We start from the raw sequence: 19,644 nt of genomic DNA, 5'->3' as shown, positions 1-19,644 counted from the left end.
TCATAATTCTGCTTCTGTAAAACAACATCTTCACTGTCCTTCTCAATCTGTTTGACTGACAGCGATTCTAAATGGAGAAAAAAAGTGTCTGAAATCCATCAAAACTAGCACTGATGTTGCAAAATTAGTCATATTTGTTAAATGACAGTAAATATTTTAAAACCTTAAAGGATAGCTTAACAATTCTTCAAGTCTGTCCTGAAACAATTGGCAGGTGCCCAAATGAACATTGACATGTTCTCTCTGCCATAATCAATCCTGCGTTTCACACTGGTCATTAAGATGATGATGGACTGTCAAAGTTAGTAAGGAGTACAAAATCCACAATCCTCCTTCCATGCAAAAATGTATTAAAAAAATTATTTGAAGATACTATGACGCTTCAACCATGAGCAAAACATGCTTTTAGGCACCTGACTCTTGTGGTAAGACAGACTTGAAAAACTGTGAACCTACTTAACTTGTGATTACTTTTACACTGGGTTGCAGTAGTTATGATCATTGACTCACAAGCACACACAAACACAACCAGACGCTGACAGTCTTGTAATAACATTTCATTGCAACACATAACATTGGGAGTAATAGTACTGTACAGAAAAGTAAGAAGGAGAAAGTTTAAGTGTTCGATCCTTTATGTAAATGCTAAATATACAGTGTAGATATGTGGATATCTACATTGACCTGCCTAAAAATACACACATTTATTTGTGTTGAAATGTTGCTATTAAAAATAATAATAATAATAATAATAATAATAATAATAATAATAATAATAATAATAATAATAATTATTATTATTATTATTAGTAGTAGTATTATTATTATTATTATTATTATTATTATTATTATTATTATTATTATTATTATATACATGAAGTTAACAACTCAGTGAGGTGATGTGTGATTCATATTCAACCACATTAAACTCTGATGCCAGAGTTTGTCATACAAACCATCAAATTACTGCAAATACTTGATCTTTAAGTGGTTTCTCTGTGGATCAAAGTCACTCCCCAAGCTTTCTGTAACCTTTAGCAGATGTTCAGAAACTTCCTCCCACAAACCTGAGTCAGTGAGTGCATCAGTCCTACCTGTGTCATTAAACAGTTTCTTTTAGCTTTTATGGACACCAACTCAGTAATGTGTACTGTCACACCCTGGGACTAATTCAAACATATTCATACAGTGTCATTCTGTCATGCTCAATTTTTAGGTCCTAATCATGTAGTTTAAATGATAGATCAAACTTGACAACTTGACCTTTGGATGATTAAACTTAAAACATGATAATCAATCAACAATGTTCTAAGCTCACTGGAGAAAGATACATCAGAAGCATTATTCCATCTTTTTTTAACATTCATCTGAAATGATTTCATTGATATTTTGAGACAGAAAGGAGACTGAGAGTCAGGCTAAAAAGACAAAAGTGTACACAACAGATGATTCATTAATCTCTCTAATTATATTTGTCGTTGTTGTTACATAATAGACACACAGCAGCCACGTTCTCGATTTTGCAGTAAAACTTGTCAGTGAACCCGGTGTGACCCTGGAGCAGATATTACTCCACTCCCATATTAATGCGGCAGTCACTGTAAAACACTCCATTTGGTCTACATCCATTTGCCTTCGGGGCCACATTAATGATAATTACGAGGCTCTCAGCATGCTAGTTAATATTCCATAAAATCCATGTCATCAAGAGAAATAAAAGCAAAAAAATAGAAGAGCTTAGCAGGTGATAAAAGAAGAGGGGAAACCAAAAAAAAGTATATGCACTAGAATGGGACAATATTTAAAATTCATGTTCCACGCTGTGATTGCTGAATCAAATCGATGAGTGCAAGAAAAAAAAAACATAACAATAATTTCCATTCTTATCTCTCTAAAACATGGCGCCTCGCCTCACACACACTGAAACTACCACAAACACACACACACACACACACACACACACACACACACACACACACACACACACACACACACACACACACACACACACTCAAAAAATGAAGAGAGAGAGTGAGGAAGGAGGGAGAAAGAGAATAAAAGAGAAAGCAAGAAAGAAAGAAAGAAAGAAAGAAAGAAAGAAAGAAAGAAAGAAGGGGGGGGGGTGATAACAGCTTCAATAAATCATCCGGGCCAGTCGCTGCTCCCCGGGGATGTGGGATGGATTAAATTAAGCACTCCCTCCACCCGTTTGTCTATCCATCCCTCCATCTCTCTCTCTCTCTCTCTCTCTCTCTCTCTCTCTCTCTCTCTCTCTCTCTCTCTCTCTCTCTCTCTCTCTCTCTCTTTCTCTCTCTCTCTGCGCCTTATAAATGCCAACAGCTGATCGCGAGACGGCACACTCACGGGAACACCTCGCGGAAGCTGCAGAAAGCGAGAGAGAGAGAGAGAGAGACGAGGGGAAGAGAGAGAGAGAAGAGAGAGGGATACAGAAAGAGAAAGAGGGGACGCTGTTGATCCACACGGCCTCAGGGGGCGATTGTGATTATTTACCGCGATGAGTAGTCGCTGTTGACGGGAATTAAGGACTACTTCTGCGGCAGAGAAGGAAGGACAAGGTGTCCGACATATTTCTGAAAAGCTTCCAGAATCACCCTTCCATTTTTTTCTCCTCTTATTTTCTTAGCATCCCTCCCTCCTCCTCCTCCTCCTCCTCCTTCTCCTCCTCCTCTTCTCTCCTCTTCTTTTAAAAGGCCCGAGAGCCGTGGCGTGCGCTGCAGGGTGCCTTCCACCGCCTGCTAATTTCTTTTTTAATCTTTGGACTGCACACGAGCCTCTGTACCCCGGTCTGCCGCCTGCCCGCGAGCGGAGAGCGAGGCACCCCGCGGAGGGAGCTGTCCGGTGCTGAAGTTGCATTTCTCTCTCCCTCTCTTTGCACGAGGACTAAACCGAAGAGGAGGCAAAGACAGTGAGAGAAACTGAGAAGAAACAATACATCGCTGCTCGTTAACTCTTTTACCGGGTCAATTCACAGTTCGGGCTTCCTCCAAAAACCCCAAGAAAATCTTTGCCACCCGTCCTATTGGTGTGTGACGGGGCGAAATCGTCACGCTGGCCAGGCCGTCGGCGATCGGCTGTGAATGTTGTGAGTGTGTGTGTTTGTGAGAGTGCGTGTGTGTGTGTGTGTGTGTGTGTGTGTGTGTGTGTGTGTGTGTGTGTGTGTGTGTGTGTGTGTGTGTGTGTGTGTGTGTGCACCATCATGCCAAGGTCTTTCCTTGTGAAAAAGGTGAAACTGGATGATTTCTCCGGGGCGGAATTGGAGAACGCCTACCGGCACAGGACAGACCTCAGCCTGCGGCTCCATGACAAAGGTAGGTCAGGCTGCCTGCACAAGCAGCACTAACAGGTGTCTTCAACACAAGAGGAGAGGAAAGGTTTCCAAAAGGAGACTAAAAGGTGGATTTATCTGCTTGAGGGATTCCCTGGCTGTGGTTGTTCTTTAAAATCGGTACCATGGGTTGGCACATGGCTGCAGTCCTGCAACTCTGAACAAAAAACTAATATTCAAATAGAGACTCATAGTGTATCAATAGTGCTCAATAATGAGTTTATAATGAGCTAGTTCACTGCTGCGTGTTTATTTTATCTCTATTTCTATACACAATCCATTGAAACTACAAGATTAGTGGACACTTGTATGCAGGTGAACTTTAGGTTCATAAGTACATTAGCCTATAGCAGACAGTATAAAGTTATTATGTAGTCTAGTTATTACCTTCCCCGTGCATGTTTCAAAGCCGTGAGACTATGCAGCGTTTAAATATAACATTAGTGGAGACTGTAAGAGGTTTTACACTTTATATGACTATAAGAGGGGAGAAGAGACTGCCAATCTCAATAACCACACACCCTGCGAGAGTTATCACAGCACCGCTTCATTTACTGGATAAAGTAGAGCTGATTTTTAGCGGTTGGTTGGTTGTAGGAGTTGAGCTGCTACTGAAGCGGAAAGGTCACTTGAGAAATCAACTAAATCCAGCGCATCCCATGTTTCATCGATTTTGGCTCATAGTCAGAGGGGACTTTTCCCTCCTACGTAGGCTAAAAGGTTAAAAGAGATAAAGACAGGATGGTAGTTATTAATATCTGGTCCACTTTGACTTGGTTTTGTGGAATTACTGAAGGCAGGTCATCTGGAGTCAAAATGTTTAATTCATTAACCTGCTCCTAAGTGGACATTCGTCTGCAGTGGGGCCTATATCATGTGGATAAGTTGTGTATTTTATAGTAGAGAAAATAACCTGACAAAACATAATGCCACATGTTTGATATTTATGCCTTTATATTTCACTGACAAACACTATGCAACACCTGCAGGTGCAGCACGATAACAGCCACAATTCAGTTTTTCTTTCTGCAACAATACTGTGTCCAAAACCAAAACCACCAGAGGTCTAGTACTCCGGTTTTGTTCTTCTTTGTTGCATAAAATTAGCCCCATGCATCACAGCCACATATCCTTTCATTCTGCACTGTCTGAGCTCCTTGTCCAGGTGTGCCTGTCCGGTTTTTTGCAGTGCTGGCAGATTTCTGCACAATGATATCTCGCCAAGGCTTCCTGTAGAGAAGAGCATCGCTGCCATAAGCCTACACTGTCACAGTATACAGAGACACAGGAAGACAAAACAGGATCAGAATTGACATGCCTGTCTCTTATCTGACTTAACTGTTGAATATAAGTTAATGGAAACAGATTCTGAATTTAAGTAACAATTTTATCCAAATTGATTAAATATTTTTATATTTGCCTTGGAATAACTGCTACATATGGATAATAGTTTATTTTATAGCCTGTTATATGTTTAAGATTGACTTGTAAGGCATAACAAGGCCCCACTGCATTTATCCTAAAGCGACAGTGTGACTCATTGTTGTGCTGCCCTGCGCTGCTCTGAAGCTGTGAACTTCCCCACACCCTCCACCAGCGTGCGTCACATTTTACACGAAAAAACCAGAGATGCCTTTTCCATGTAAATTAAGGCACTGGCTGCAATGTTTCCGCCCCAGTGACATTGACACGCTGTTGCACATCAACGTGTGTATTCACATGCGCGGTTCCCGCATTTCTCCACTCATGTCAGTGGTGTATTTATAATGTCGAGGTTAACAAGCCCTGCTCGGTTTGACACGCGATCTGCCTGTCCCGGCCACCTTTTGTTTCCATCCCTAACACTTGATGGCAACAGCTTAATGCGGCTGGCTGCTACACACTGTGCAGCAGCATAGTCTCTATACCCACAACAAGAGCGCCTGCACATTATAGGAACAACTTTCTACCTGAACGAAGCGGAGTTTGGAATAATTTATGTCCCACCCGTGTTCCGTGCGTTGTGCGTGATGGGACTGTGCATCCAGATGGGACGCCTGGCAGATATGAAGTAGCTGTTATCGTATGTGTGATGTCAGATGGAGCTTGTTGCTTTTGCGTCTTAACTCAAAAATCTTCTGAGAGACTGGAGGAATAATAACAACAGGAATTCCTTACAGGAGAAAAACGCTTGCATTTTTACTGGCTGCAGGTCTAGACTGCTTTACTGAACTCGAATAAAATGATAATGTCAAAAATGAATAAAATCTGTCTTCCTAAAAACTGTTGAATCACCTGCACAAAATGAATGTAACACAACCAAGGTTTCCTTTTCTTGTATACTTGTATACTTCCAAAATATTTTTTTTGTGTTTGTGGATAGTAAATTGTTTTTTGGATGGTTCAAAATGGATGAAACTTCTTAAAAAGTTATCTGGGTATAGTAGGTAGATTCATATGTCGTACATTTTAGTAAACAGAAAAGGAGGGAACATTTCTTGTATTTTGTTTAAACGTGTGCTTATGGATGGCTTTCCTATACATTCAGGGACAGTTCAGCTCAGTTCAGTCTGGCCTCTCAATTTAAAGTTTATTTTAACCCCATAAACTGTCACATAGTTTAAAAGGCAGAAAGCCACAACAAAGTATAATTTTAAATAATTTTTCATGACGAATACAGTCTTTTTCAATGAGACAGAAGAGACAGTAAATAACCAGAAAATGTGTACACAAAAAAACACATTTAGACTGTTAGTGAACTGAATCTAAAGGTGTTTTTATTGTAATGTGCAGTGTGAGCTCGTGCATGCTAGTTCAATAGACTGTATGTGCAGCCGACTGTTCATATAATTATGCATTTCTATATTTAGGCTGTTACCATATGTAGATATATTCACAAGTTTGTGATTTCTCTTAAAAACACTCCAAATTGAGAAGAATATCATTTTCAGATCTAACTAAAGGGAGCGGTCGTATCTTCCAACCTGCTTTAGAATTAATTTGACTAACTGTATTTTGCCTGTAAGGCTCACTGTGCAAGTTTACAACCCCCTGAACTGTAAAAATGCACCATACCGTTGACTGCAACACCTGAGCATGTGCAGCAGCCCTGCTGTCACTGTGCCATCGACCTGCACCGCACTGGATCTGCCTGTGGTGCTGATGCTCATTTTCACATGCTAAATCAGCTCTCTGAAGTTCAGGGTCAGCTTGTGTGCATTCATCTTTCACAGAGTAAATGTTTTAACTGCAGTCTTTAAAGACTGAGAGGAATCATATCCCTGAATTATCTGTAGATTTATACTGCAGTCTGTTTTCACATTCCACTTCTGGCCACAGGTGTGTGAGGCAGAGACAGATGTTCTGCATTACAATATGCCAATTTAGTCTTTCACATATGTTACAAGTTATTCAAAGTAGTTACAGTTGTTGCTGCAGTACTGATGGTGAGTTAATGCCATGCGCTGTAGGGTAGGTAACTTGTCATAGTTTTTGTAAAACTACGACAAGGCATATACAGGATGAAAGACTGTGATTATGATCATAGTATGTATCTGACAGGCAGCAAGTTATTAAACTCTGTATTAGTACATTAAGAGTGAGAGTAGGATTCCTTTTATTTCAAAGAAATACTTTGTATAACCACAGATTAACTGGTTTAATGCATATAAAATTACTGACTTGGATCAGATCTTATGCAGCCTTCTGTCTCACCCACTCTGCTGCAATTTATTTCTTTTCTGCTCTTTAAAGAAAAATGCATCTGGCATCTCAACACATACAGTACAATGCCAGGTATCATGTCAGCCTTTGTTTCCCTCCATATCACATGGGTTACTTACATACAACAGTAATGCAGCAGTAACTGGTTGAATGAACCAGCTGTTGGAAATATTTTATGTCAACACATGTTCTCTATGTTCTCTGTTATAATAGATGCTTTCAAGCAGGATGCAGACGTTGTATAAACACCAGTGGCCTGCTGTATATTGCTAATGGTTTTAATGGAGTTGTTTAGATCAGTGACCATACAGTTATTTAACGACACCAATTCAGACTGCATCCTGCCAGCCATTATACTGAATCTCTGCCAATACTGTCTCTGTGAAGAGAGATATGCTTGGGAAAAGGGGACTATTTGATTTCAACCTGTTCTTTGGTATGATGTGAACTGCAGGAATTTCTGGTAATTCTACAAAAGCAAATTTAAAATTCTTTACTATCTATCAGTTGAAGGTTAAATCAGGGACAAATATATCTCATTCCCACACCAGGGTTCAGTGTAAAACCATTTTTATTAAAGCTTCCATTTCAGTGCTTTATCTCCTAATACTGTTTTATTGTTTTTCCATAACAGGTGGTTACATCAGTGACTACATCAGCCCTGGTGTGTACGATGGTGAGAGTGACAGCGGGATCAAGGTTCCCTCCCCTGACCCCCTTTATGATGGTATCCACAGTGACTACGGGGCCCCTGACTCTGAGTCTCCTGACAGCCCCGGCTCAGAAATCACTGATGGTTACATCAACGGAGACACTGCGGTGAGTGAGGGTTACTCAGTCGATGCCTTCTTCATCACGGACGGCCGCTCGAGGAGGAAAGCCATCGGCAGCCCCAGGACCATCCAGAGGCACACCTGCAACGAGTGCGGCAAAACCTACGCCACGTCTTCCAATCTGAGCCGGCACAAACAGACACACCGCTCACTGGACAGCAAGTTGGCAAAGAAGTGTCCAACCTGCGGGAAGGTGTACGTGTCCATGCCTGCCATGGCCATGCACCTGCTCACGCATGACCTCAAGCACAAGTGCGACGTGTGTGGGAAAGCGTTCAGTCGACCGTGGCTTTTACAGGGCCACATGCGCTCCCACACAGGCGAGAAGCCGTTCGGGTGCGCCCACTGTGGGAAGGCCTTCGCCGACCGCTCGAACCTGCGCGCTCACATGCAGACCCACTCGGCCTTCAAGCACTTCAAGTGTAAACGCTGCAACAAGACCTTCGCGCTCAAGAGTTACCTGAACAAGCACTATGAATCTGCCTGCTTCAAAGGCCCCTTCTCTCCTCTTGGCCCCCTAGATGCATGACCCCCCCGCATAGATTAAACAGACAAAACTGCAGACATAAATTACCATTATCCTTACAGACTGAACTGCAGACACAAACAATCTATTTTTGGTCAGAATATGACCTTGCTTCACTCTCTTCACCCTCCACTCTCAACCACCCCCCCCCCCCCCCCCACCCCTCCCCACCTTGCTTTTCCTTGGAGCCTATTCATGATGATGAAGATAGCACAATTTTTTCTCCTTGAGATTTGCCCACTTAAGGATTTAACTGATCTACGCATGCACTTCCTCAAAAAAACTCTTCACCTCCTCTTCCTCTGTTTGTTATGGATAGAGACGATATTACAAACTTGGCTTCCTTCTGGCATCTAGGTACAGTATGACAATATACGATGGTGAGGATGATGACAAAGACAATAGTAAGCCTATAGCTACTGGGTTCCTCCCTGCATTGAAACGCAGTGAAAGAGTTTTTCCTTCTGATTTAGTTTTTTTGGGGGTTGGAATACTAGTAATAATAATAGTAATAACAATGATAATAATGTTCTGCTGCACCAAGTGACCATATTCTCTTCACTACTGAGGTAAAATACTTCTGATTTATTTATTTATTTATTCATGTATCTATTTATTTATTCATTTATTTATTTATTTTGTAACATTTTGGCTAATTTTATTTGTTGTAAGTTTATACTTGATTTGATAACAATGAAGTAATATTATTTCATATTTGTTGCACTTTAATTTATTTACATGTAATATGTAGGAATTTTGCCAACCTCTTTTTTATCACTACAGGCCAAAGCATATGTCACTTTTTTGAGTAATATTTTTTCCTATTATGTTGTTTACCTTTTTTCTTACTAACGTTATTGCATGCAAAAAAAATAATGAAATCTATGCCAACATCATAAAAAGCTTATGATTTTTTGCCAAAATCCTATAGATAGAACCTGAGGGCAATATTTTTCTCTTGGAGCCTCCGTAGGACTCTTAAAAGCAATAATCACCTAATGCATGGTATTTTATGATGAAGTTATGAAGTATTACCTACTACTGTATAGCAGTTTAAAAATCAGGTATGTTTTACTTCACCTATAGTCATAAACAGAAAAATACTAATATTACAGACATCAGGGAACATGCCAATGTAGTGTTAGAGAAACAAAAAGAAAAGTCCTGTCTTTCCTCTCTTGTTATGCACTGCCTGCCTCTTAGTGAGTAGAACTAATGTAGGATGTAGGCTAGAGAGGCTGGGATCAGCTGCCTACTGACTGTGAGGCCTATTGTAGGATAACTAGGGCCCTTATAGATGTGTGCTAGGCTAATTCTAGCATGAAAAAAGCCTGCGAACAATAACCTGGAGAGGCCTAATTTTGGATTAGACCTTGCAACAGTTTAATCAGATTGGATGATTGGCCATTTGTGTACTATGAGTGGTTTATTAAAGGTTTTGTGATGTTAAAATGGCACTTAAATGTGTTTAAAACATCATTCCTTTGTCATGTGGCCAAATAATATAATAACAGGCCTTCAACAAGCTAGTAATAACCTGAAGAGATCTGACTTATACTGATATAAACAACATCTTAAAGCAAAGACCGCATCAGACTGAAATGGCAAATTTTGCTGTGACAGGTGCACCAACCTGAAGTGATGCTTAGTATATATGAGGTTTTCTGTATACTTTCAGAAGGAAACCAAGCCAAAGTTTGGTGCATCATTTAAGCTGAGGTCAACTTTAAATGCAATGCATTATTCAAGTACCCGTCCAGTGCACTTCTAAACCATAAGCGTGCATTCTTTAACCACAGAAAAAGCATGCACTTTAGCAAGATTGGCCTGCTTGCTGTTACGTTTACTATTACAGTCCCACATACATTAGACAGAGTCCTGATTATTCTGCAGTAGGCCCCATTCATCCCCACTGGGCCAACCATAGGCTGACTCTATGAGTGATATACGGTACCTACAGACAGGCTAACTCTAATCAACCCCGATCCGTAGATGGTTTTATCTTTGATCTCACTGGCCAATACCAGTAATGCTGAACCCAGTTCTCTGCAGCTCAGAAACCTTTTCTACAGATTCATGGAGCTTCCCGGGAGACAGACTGAGGACACACGAAAATATTTGAATGCTTGTTGATTTTCATATGCCATATATGTTATAACCTTGTATAGACACATCTACACACACAGAGACACACACACACTAGCCATTAGGGGAGACCCAGAGAGAAAAATCTGTGGTGTCCTGTTAAACTCCTCTGCAGTCAAACTTTCAACAGTTTAAAAGAAATGGGTTTAATATTCAGATGTAAATCTGACAAAGGAGTTTTGATTACTGCAATGCTTCCTCAGGCATGAGATTCACATCATTTTAGGGATATAGGGACAAAAGGCGAGTCTGCACTGAAACATGCCCCCATTACTTAATTTCATTTACATCACAGAGATTAAGTTATAAGACCTGTATGACATCAAACGGCAATCAGATCTGAAGTTAAATCTATATTTTGTGATAAAAGTGTTTTGTTGCATGAGACAGTACAATCTTTTATTCTTTTATAAAAAAAAAAGAAACTCATAAGTCAATAACAAGAAGGCAGTTTTTGTTGTGACTGGGGCGAATCAGTGTATGAGTCAGCAAATTGCAGGTCTTATCTCTCTCCCTGTTGTGTGAACTAGATTTGAGCTGCAATTTCTTCAATTTATATCAAGCTGATTAGTCATAGAACTCTGTGTTAGGGCTTACATCTTTGTTTTTTTATTCATAAACATCACACAAATACAATATTAAAAGCACAAATATTGCAAAGAATTTTCACTTAATTCTCTATATGCAAAGACAGCAAAAACATCACCTTCATGCAGTATTTCTCAACGTTTTTTAGAGACATCTATCACTGGTGGCTATATATAAATAACAAAAAGATTCTAATTAACGATTTGAATCTAAAATCTTCCATCTGTGCAAAACCAATAACAGTAACAACATAACCTCAGCAGTAGTGATTGATTGCAGTGTGACAGTGTCAAAGTTGCTAAACAACTTTGCAGTGCAGTCAAAGATCTTTGGCTAAAGTTGTTCATGTGTGGTTGTGTTGTGGTTTTAAGGCAGAAAGGTTCAGTCTGTGTGTTCGTCTGTCTCTGGGTTAGCTCCAGATCTGCTCTCTCTAAGCACTTCCATTCTAGTCATCTCCACCTTAACGAAAGTAGCACAATGAAACTAACTAGAATTCAGGTAGAGAAGAATTAAAAACCTTGTACTAGCTTGACCTCTCTTCTTTTTTTGTATTTCCAAGTTAAAGAATGATGATAGCCTAAATAATCATTTATTGCAAGAGGGTTTGTAAAGAATCCTTTGGATTGAGACGTTTTTACTGCTGTATAGTGATATCTGACACACCTTATCTCAGGAGGTCTGGCTCTCTGGTGCAGAGAGAGGATCTCCTGGGTTTTTTGAGCCAGTATTCAGACAATGTAAGCACAATGAACACAAAGCATTTTGTGGCACTTCATAATAAAGAATAATCTTAACCAACAAAGTTAGTTTGATGTAGTTTTGTGTCTTGTTTTGTGATATAATAAATTCTTCTTTCAATCGTGATAAATTCACACTCGAATGGTAAGTAATGTAGGTTTTTCACCCCTTTTAAACTCTATTGAACATACATTACTCTTCTGCTTAATGTGTGTGTTTTAAAGCAATTCATGCTGATCAAGTAAGTTTACATTTTAGGGTCAGAAGAGTGCTGAGTACATTTTCATAGAATAACACTCATTCTGGACCCGTACTTGAATTAGCTTTGTCAATATTGTATGTTTAAAGAGAGACTGGGTTAACACTGGTGCACAGTGTGCTCATTAGCACTCTTTAGGCTGGAAGCTATCTAGCAGTAATGGGCTGCCTGGATGCTTACAGCAATACAGCAGTTTGTTAATTCAATATTTGGACATTAAGCAGTGTTTAGTGTCACTTTAAGTCCCCCTCCACTGTATAATATGTTTTGCAGATTGTTACTTTAGTTGGATGTTTGACCTTCACTGTGCAGAGTGATGAATGTGCAGAGTTTGACATACTTTCAAATGCTTTCACCTTAAATCTAAGTTTAAGGAGTGCACTTACAAGCATGATTTGTGACAGTGAAGGAGGAGACATTTTGGGTCGAGTGGTTTCAATATTTGCACATTTATAGATTTTGCATTTTTCAATAAGGGAGAAGGAGTGGATTTGGTTTCAAAGCAGAGTAATTGTATATGTCTGGAGAGGATCTTTAAAGGAATAGTGCCACATTTTGATAGATACGCTTATTCTCTTCCTTGTAAGGTTTAGATGAAAAATTGATGCCAATCTCATGTCTGTGTTTTAAAGGTGGTTTGAAAGTTCAAAAATTCTCTTACCAACACCTCTTAATTGGATTTATTAACACATCAAATCCATTAACTGTATATAAATATGAATGTCATGACAGCTGCTCAAAAGTGAAGCCAAAACATCTTGATCGCCCCCTTGGTGGCTGGCTGCAGTATATGTCATTAATCCCGCCCCCTCTATGTTGGCGGATTGAACATGAGTCAAAAACTAAAAAAAATCAAAGTAAACGTCAAATAATTTTTTCCCCCAAAGATGGTTTCTGTCATTTTAGGTAGTTCTTGTCACACTGATGTTTGTCCAAGTGGGGTGTGATGTCATGATTGACAGCTGTGACAGCCGCTCTCAGACCTCCAATAGATGGCGAGATGATGGCTAAGCTATATGCTTCCTGGCTACAGCTGTATAGTTTGCGCACAGACATGAGAGTGATATTGATCTTCTAATGTAACTGTAAGCACGAAAGTGAATAAATCTCTTTCCCAAAATGTCGCATCATTCTTTTAAAGTTTACATTCAGTTGGTAGAGCAAACTAAGGCAATAAGTTAACAGCTGGATGTCACGTGTTAGAGATAGCAGTCTATATTATTTCCATTTATCATTGATATAATGTTGCAAATACATGACACAAACTGGAAGCTTTCTCCTTCACTGTGTTCACTGTGGTGTCCTATTTCAAGACTGAGTGTTAAAAAATGCAGGAACACAAATCAATACCACTCTTACAGCAAGATGGAAATTGAAATACACTGATGGAGACTTGGTGTACAGCAGAACAGTACCACAGGTGTTACAGCGGCTGCAGTCATGTGGGCTTCTTGTGACATTGCAGGCATTATGTAAAGCATGGGTAATTGACCAACTAACCCTAATCTTGCAGTGACTTTGAAATAAAGGTGAACTGACTAGGCATTGTTCCAGCTGGAACTCACCTCAAGCTAACAACTTTTCATGTGAGATTTTGCAGAGCCTCATTACACAAGCTGCTGGTTTTAAGACTCGAGACAAATTCTGCCAAAGTGCAGAACCTATAACTAATGCTGTGTCCCTTTTTTATTTTGATATCATCAATAAAACCTTCAGTGATGTCTTTCATATTAATTATGAGGCTTTAAAATATGTATGATCACCTGTTACATCATACTGTATGATGCAGTGTGCAGCCTGTCCTCAAGTGAAGTTAGCTCCTAATAAGAACAGACAGTCAAAATCTATTGTTGCTATGCCAACACTTGTGGTATCCGAGGCTATGAACCATCTACGGTATCTATAGTAGTAAACTATCTGAACTGCCTCAACAAAGACACAATGCAGCACCCTGCAGCTTTATGAAGTATAGTATACAGTATCTCCTTAACTCTAACCAGAAAATTGGTTTCACAGCAGATGCAAAAAGACAGAGAAGTGACTGCCCACGCCTGTGAATCACCTTCTCCTCCCCCCACTCATCAAACTTCTCATCTTTCTCATTTCTCTCTTATCTTCTTACATATTCTCTCTCTTCTCTCCCTTCCTGTCTCCTTTTCTTTCTCTTCTTCTCTCCATCTCCGCCACCTGCTTGCTTCTTCCTCTCTCCCACCTTCCTCTGCCTGATCTCTTTGCCCCTTTTCCTTCGCCCCCTTCTTTCTCTCTCTCCTGCCAAGTCAAACCAGGCCATCAGGCCTTTGAGGACCTGAAAGTCATTTAACTCCTGGTAGATAATAAGTCTTAGAATATAGCTCCTCTCAGATAATAAGCTTTATCACTTGATTGCCCTGCACGCTCCCTACTGTCTTTAGATTCATGTCCAGGGACCTACTCAAGCGAATCACACTATTTCCTTCATGGCAAGTCAAATTAACACTGTGTGAGTGTGCATATCAGCAGTTACACATAATAGGGAAAGAGGGAGTGCTGAAGGTGCAAAATAAATTCAAAACAGCGCTGGTTAAGGTACTAATAGTGAACTTGTCTGATTGTTGAAAATAGCTCAACAGTTCATATTTAACTGCCTGAAAAATCCACAAGTGTGACATAAACTTGTTACTTCACCTCATGCTGATTTTAATTTTGATCTACTTATTCTCTCCTTCAAGCCTCTTTCTCCTCCACAAATCTCCCCCATTCTCCCTTCATAGCTCCTCTCCCACTGCATCATTAGTGGTTCATTTAATCACTGTACCTGTTGATACATATTTTAATGAAAATAAAGACAAGAATTAAAATGAGCAAAGGGAAAAAGGGAACACAAATAAATGTCTATACTCAGTCAAAACAAGTGTAAGCTTTTAAGTAGAATTATAATGAGGTGAGACATAGGTATGAATAAAGACTTACAGTAACAGTAAGAGTCTTTATGATAAAATTGACTGAATTCTGCAAAGTTGGAGAAAAAAAAACTTGTGGCACTGAGTTTGCAGCAGAGCAGGGTCACATTAGGTGTTAAAGGGCCAAAATGAGAGCTATAGTGACCTCATGGTGAATAATGATGACCTTGGATTTGTTTGTGATGAGCTGTGGGAACTGCTGTGCAGGAGGAGAAAGCAGAAATTTAATGAGAACATCTTCCATCCCTTTATTTTTTTCTTCCCATTCCCTCGTCTCTCATTGTGTCTCCTCTCATTCATGTCACTCCCCTCACTGTTATATTAGGGAGAACAGTAATAAGTACAACTTCCTCTGGGTTCTCTGATGTCAGCTGTTGAAGTGGTCATCATCATGTGCTTTATGAACTAAATCGTGGCATGCTGTGCCGGGAGAGCACGCATCAATTTAGACAATGGTTTTAATAATTAAGAAGTCTACATTTGATATTAAATCAAAACTTTCATCTGTAATCATTTACTTCACTTCACTTTGTTACTGTACTTAGAGTGTATTTAATTTTCAGCTTAATTAGTAGTTCAGTTGAATGAAGTGCTGAAGACCGAAGTTCAAATCATTTAATCTAATAACATTTGTAGAATACATAAATACATAATTCTGTATTTTTGTATGGAGCTTGAAGTTTTACAAGTTTCAGATGATGTTGCCGCAGCTTGGCACGCTCTGATGGTGACATGGATAAATGTACTGTATGTGTGTCAACATATTAGACTTATATCGCTCTTTATCTTCTGCCAAATAGCAAATGGTGAAGTATCAATGTAGCCACATCTTCAGCTCGCACTGCTGATGTGCACGATGTTGAGAGCGCTAGCAGTGTATAGGAGAGGGCTGTCAGTGTTCTCACCACATCTCAGGCAATGTGTGGAGATGGCAGCTGTCATCTGAAACATCAACGGGCTGAGTGCTGTTCACAACTCCGGTAGGTGGAGGTGTGGAATGAAGAAGGGAGATTTTGAGCTGGTGGATAAACACTCCGGTTTCTCAGTACTCTTAGTATCACAAGTGGATCGCTTTCTCCATTAACAATTCATCATTGTGTACCTAATTAAATGCAAAGCTGCTAAACACATTTAACAGTTACAGCTCACTCAACATACAACACACAGATACACGTGCACTACAAGACATGATATTGATCGGCAAAATAAGAAGATGGCAGTTGGTGAACAAATCATTCCTTTCTGTTTCACCTTCCATCACCCTCTTCTTCACACGCTCACAGACACAAACATTTTACATTTTCCTGATAGCTAACGCCGCGCTTATAGATTCACATCTTTATTCTAGCAATACTTGTTGTCAGAAAACAACCATATTCACCCAGAACAACATTTACACGAGAGTATTTGCGAGAGGAGTTGGCATGGTTGCTGCAGAGAAATAGCCAAAGAATCGTTTCTTCTGGATGTGACACGTTAGAAAGATGTCAAAGCTGCAAGCACTATGTCTCACCTTAAAAATAGCAGCCACATGTAGCTTGTATATAGCAACAGGCTTTATACAGTAGAGCTGTTGAACTGGTTTCTTCACCACCTGTTACAAGAGATGGGCGCTGACAAGATGCAAGAATCTGCAATATGTATGAGTGCATGTGTGAGAATACCCTAATTGCATACTGTTCACATGCAGATAGTGTGTGCCCCTTTGCAGGGCTAAATGTGTGCTCATCATTGTTTGGCTAAAGGCGATATACTGTGGCTCACCTAGCCTGTTTGGAGCTGCTGATTCACTGTTTCTGCAAGTAGACAGAACCGCTCCAAGCCAGCTGCAGGGCCGGGAAATAGACTGTGTCGAAGAGGCAAAACCACATCATTTGTCCTACACTGTCAATCATGTTATTTAATTATTCATTCAGCCAAGTGTTCTTTTGTGACAATAAATAAAACTAAGAGAAAAGATAAAAGAGAACCTGAGACAGGATAAAGGTCCAAACACAAGCTCCCACATCCGTCATAACTTGTGTGTTATTTGTTGCTCCTAATTTGATACTTCTGTGCAGCACTGCAGGCAGTGTCAGCATTTGAAGCATCAGCAGCAGTGGTACCTACAGTGAGAGGAGATGTTGATATGTTTTATTTATTATGTGTGGCCTGTCGTGTAGTCTCCATTCAGTTAGATACAACGATAAACAAAAAGTCAATACTCTGTGATGCTCCAAATTCAAACCATGTTCAGAGCAGATACATTAAAGTTGATTATTGCATGTTTGCTCACTGAGCTACTAAAGACAAATGGCACAAAAAAAGCGTTTGTCTTTTTTAAGGTCATCTCTGATTAAAATGATGAAACTAAGACAATGTTTTCAAGAATCTACTGATTTATGTTGAATTTATGTTCGTGTTTAAATCTCTATTATTAAATTATCATATGCACCATCACCTTCCTTTATCTCCTTCTCTTCTTCATATTTAAATATCACCAGTACCAATGCAATAAAGACACCAGTAAAAACCAATAATGATCAATAATGTAGAAAAGGGCTGATATTACAGCAAAGAAATTACATTTTATAGTAAATGGTTATGCTGTTAGGTTTGGTAGAAAAGGTGGCTGTGTGATGGAGCTCCAACAATGAGGATTCTGCTGTGAGAACAAACACATGTATCAGTGGGAGGCAAATAGCGGCCCGTGGGCCAAATCCGGCCCTCCAGCCAAAATATTTGATGAAAGCTGAAGTTTTGACTTTCATAGCTTACATTAAAACTTTTACATAATTTTCACAAATCTACTTTAGATTAAAAATACAAGGCTTGTAAAAGTCCCAATCAGTAGCTTGCCAACAGACGAGGAGAAGCATTTAATACCATGGTTGCACCATACTATTTGAAGAGTGCATGTTGCTGAAATTAAATCTAATTAACCTACCAGAAATTACATTTTTATGTGTGAATTCCAACTGTTTTAATGGGCACGGAGTGGGGGTGGGGTGGAATGGTGCAAGCAACACCATCACAGGTTGTCATTTGTAATTGACTGCCAAACTTCAAGAGGGAAGCTATCTTCTAAGGTGAAGGCTGCCACTAGAGAGAAACAGAGTAAAGAAGAGAGAACAGTGGCTTACTCTATATTGGTTTAATACCTGACTGTGTTTATTTGTTAATGTACAGTATATGAACTGCTGAGCTCAGTTCATGGTTGGTGACATGAGAAGAGGTGATTGCGAGAGTTTGATATTCAGTAATTACATTACAGTTACTAATCCCAGTAACACTGTTACTTTTACACTTGGAGGTCGGAGTGCTCGCTGTCTTAGTGGGATTAACCGAGGGTTGATAACAGTGTGGTCTTTGCTTTCAGCTGACAGATTGCTCTGGAGGACGAGAAATGCGACTTGTAGTTATTCAAGAGTTGTCTAATTCACCCGTTGTGTGTTGTGAGCTAACTTGCTAATGTTAGCCAACAGAGCGCCAACATGAGGTCAGGACTTCTGTAATACTGTGTGCAGTCACTGAAGCTACGCTAATGCTAGCTGCTGGATGGTCAAAAATCCTTCCAAACTCAAGACAAGTCAATTTTATTTAACTCAATATCAGAAATCACAAATTTGCCTAAGGGGGCTTTACAATCTGAACAGCAATATTACATCCTCTGTCCTTAGACCTCCATTCAAATAAGGAAAACAACCTTAAAAAACAGGGGAAAAAATGGAAAAGACCCCAGGAAACTGAATCCCACCTGCTTGTTAAACCACAACCATAATTTTCTACTTCTACATATGCTAAATACAAAATATGGAAAGCGTGGGTGTGGAGGATTTTGAGTTGTTTAAAGGAAACTTTGACAGAGCTGAGGATCGAGTAATTAAATAAAATAATGCATACCTGTTGTTGCTGACAAATGAGCAGTGTAATGTAATTGCTTTTACAGTGAGTAATGTATAATCAGAAATTGATTACAATTGCCAAGGAACTTGACCAATGCTGGACCAACTGGTTCAGCCAAAGACTAAATTGGTAATTAATCTGATAGACCTAACAACAAAACATGACACCAGCACTAACTGGACTGTAACAGAGGGATGGCGATGTCATGAAGTTATCACAAAGTAATAGTGACACAAAGGACTGTAAGGCTGTTGTGTACACCTGCATGAACATGATTGGATGTTACTGGTCAGCTGGTGATTGACCCCTTTGATGGTGGAGCATGAACACAATGCTCCGTTAGTGAAGAAGTGCAAATGACAACAAGATAATGTTAACAATTAGTAAGTACTGTTTGAAGGTCATAACAAACAACACACACACACACACACACACACACACACACACACACACACACACACACACACACACACACACACACACACACACACACACACACACACACACGCACACAGAAATTATTCATCATACCTCTCAAACATTTATAGGCATTTTTATTTGACTCGGACGCTGGATGAGAGCATGGGCCTGCTTCTGAGGTCTGTAGCTAAGCAAATACTCCCTCAGAGAGAGAGAGCGAGAGAGAGACAGAGTAAGAGAGAGAGAGAGAAAGAGAGAGAGAG

General features: G+C 39.8%; 1 protein-coding gene across 1 annotated transcript; it reads left to right on the top strand.

Moving 5' to 3' along the window:
* Positions 1–3,217: 3,217 nt before the first annotated feature.
* Positions 3,218–8,410, top strand: LOC133983769 (transcriptional repressor scratch 1-like). The gene is made up of 2 exons (XM_062422948.1): positions 3,218–3,329; positions 7,683–8,410. The coding sequence occupies exons 1-2, from the start codon at positions 3,218–3,220 to the stop codon at positions 8,408–8,410; spliced, it is 840 nt and encodes a 279-aa protein (XP_062278932.1).
* The last annotated feature ends 11,234 nt before the right edge of the window (positions 8,411–19,644 follow it).

The sequence above is a fragment of the Scomber scombrus genome, chromosome 7 (assembly GCF_963691925.1).
Source record: "Scomber scombrus chromosome 7, fScoSco1.1, whole genome shotgun sequence".
Classification (NCBI taxonomy): Eukaryota; Metazoa; Chordata; class Actinopteri; order Scombriformes; family Scombridae; genus Scomber; species Scomber scombrus.
The sequence above is the reverse complement of the archived record's forward strand: the minus strand, read 5'-3'. Positions and strand labels throughout refer to the sequence as shown.

Coding starts and splice junctions, on each gene's coding strand:
- LOC133983769 (XM_062422948.1), top strand. CDS start 3,218: ATGCCAAGGTCTTTCCTTGTGAAAAAGGTGAAACTGGATGATTTCTCC. Junction 3,330..7,682: donor CCTGCGGCTCCATGACAAAG/GTAGGTCAGGCT, acceptor TTTCCATAACAG/GTGGTTACATCAGTGACTAC.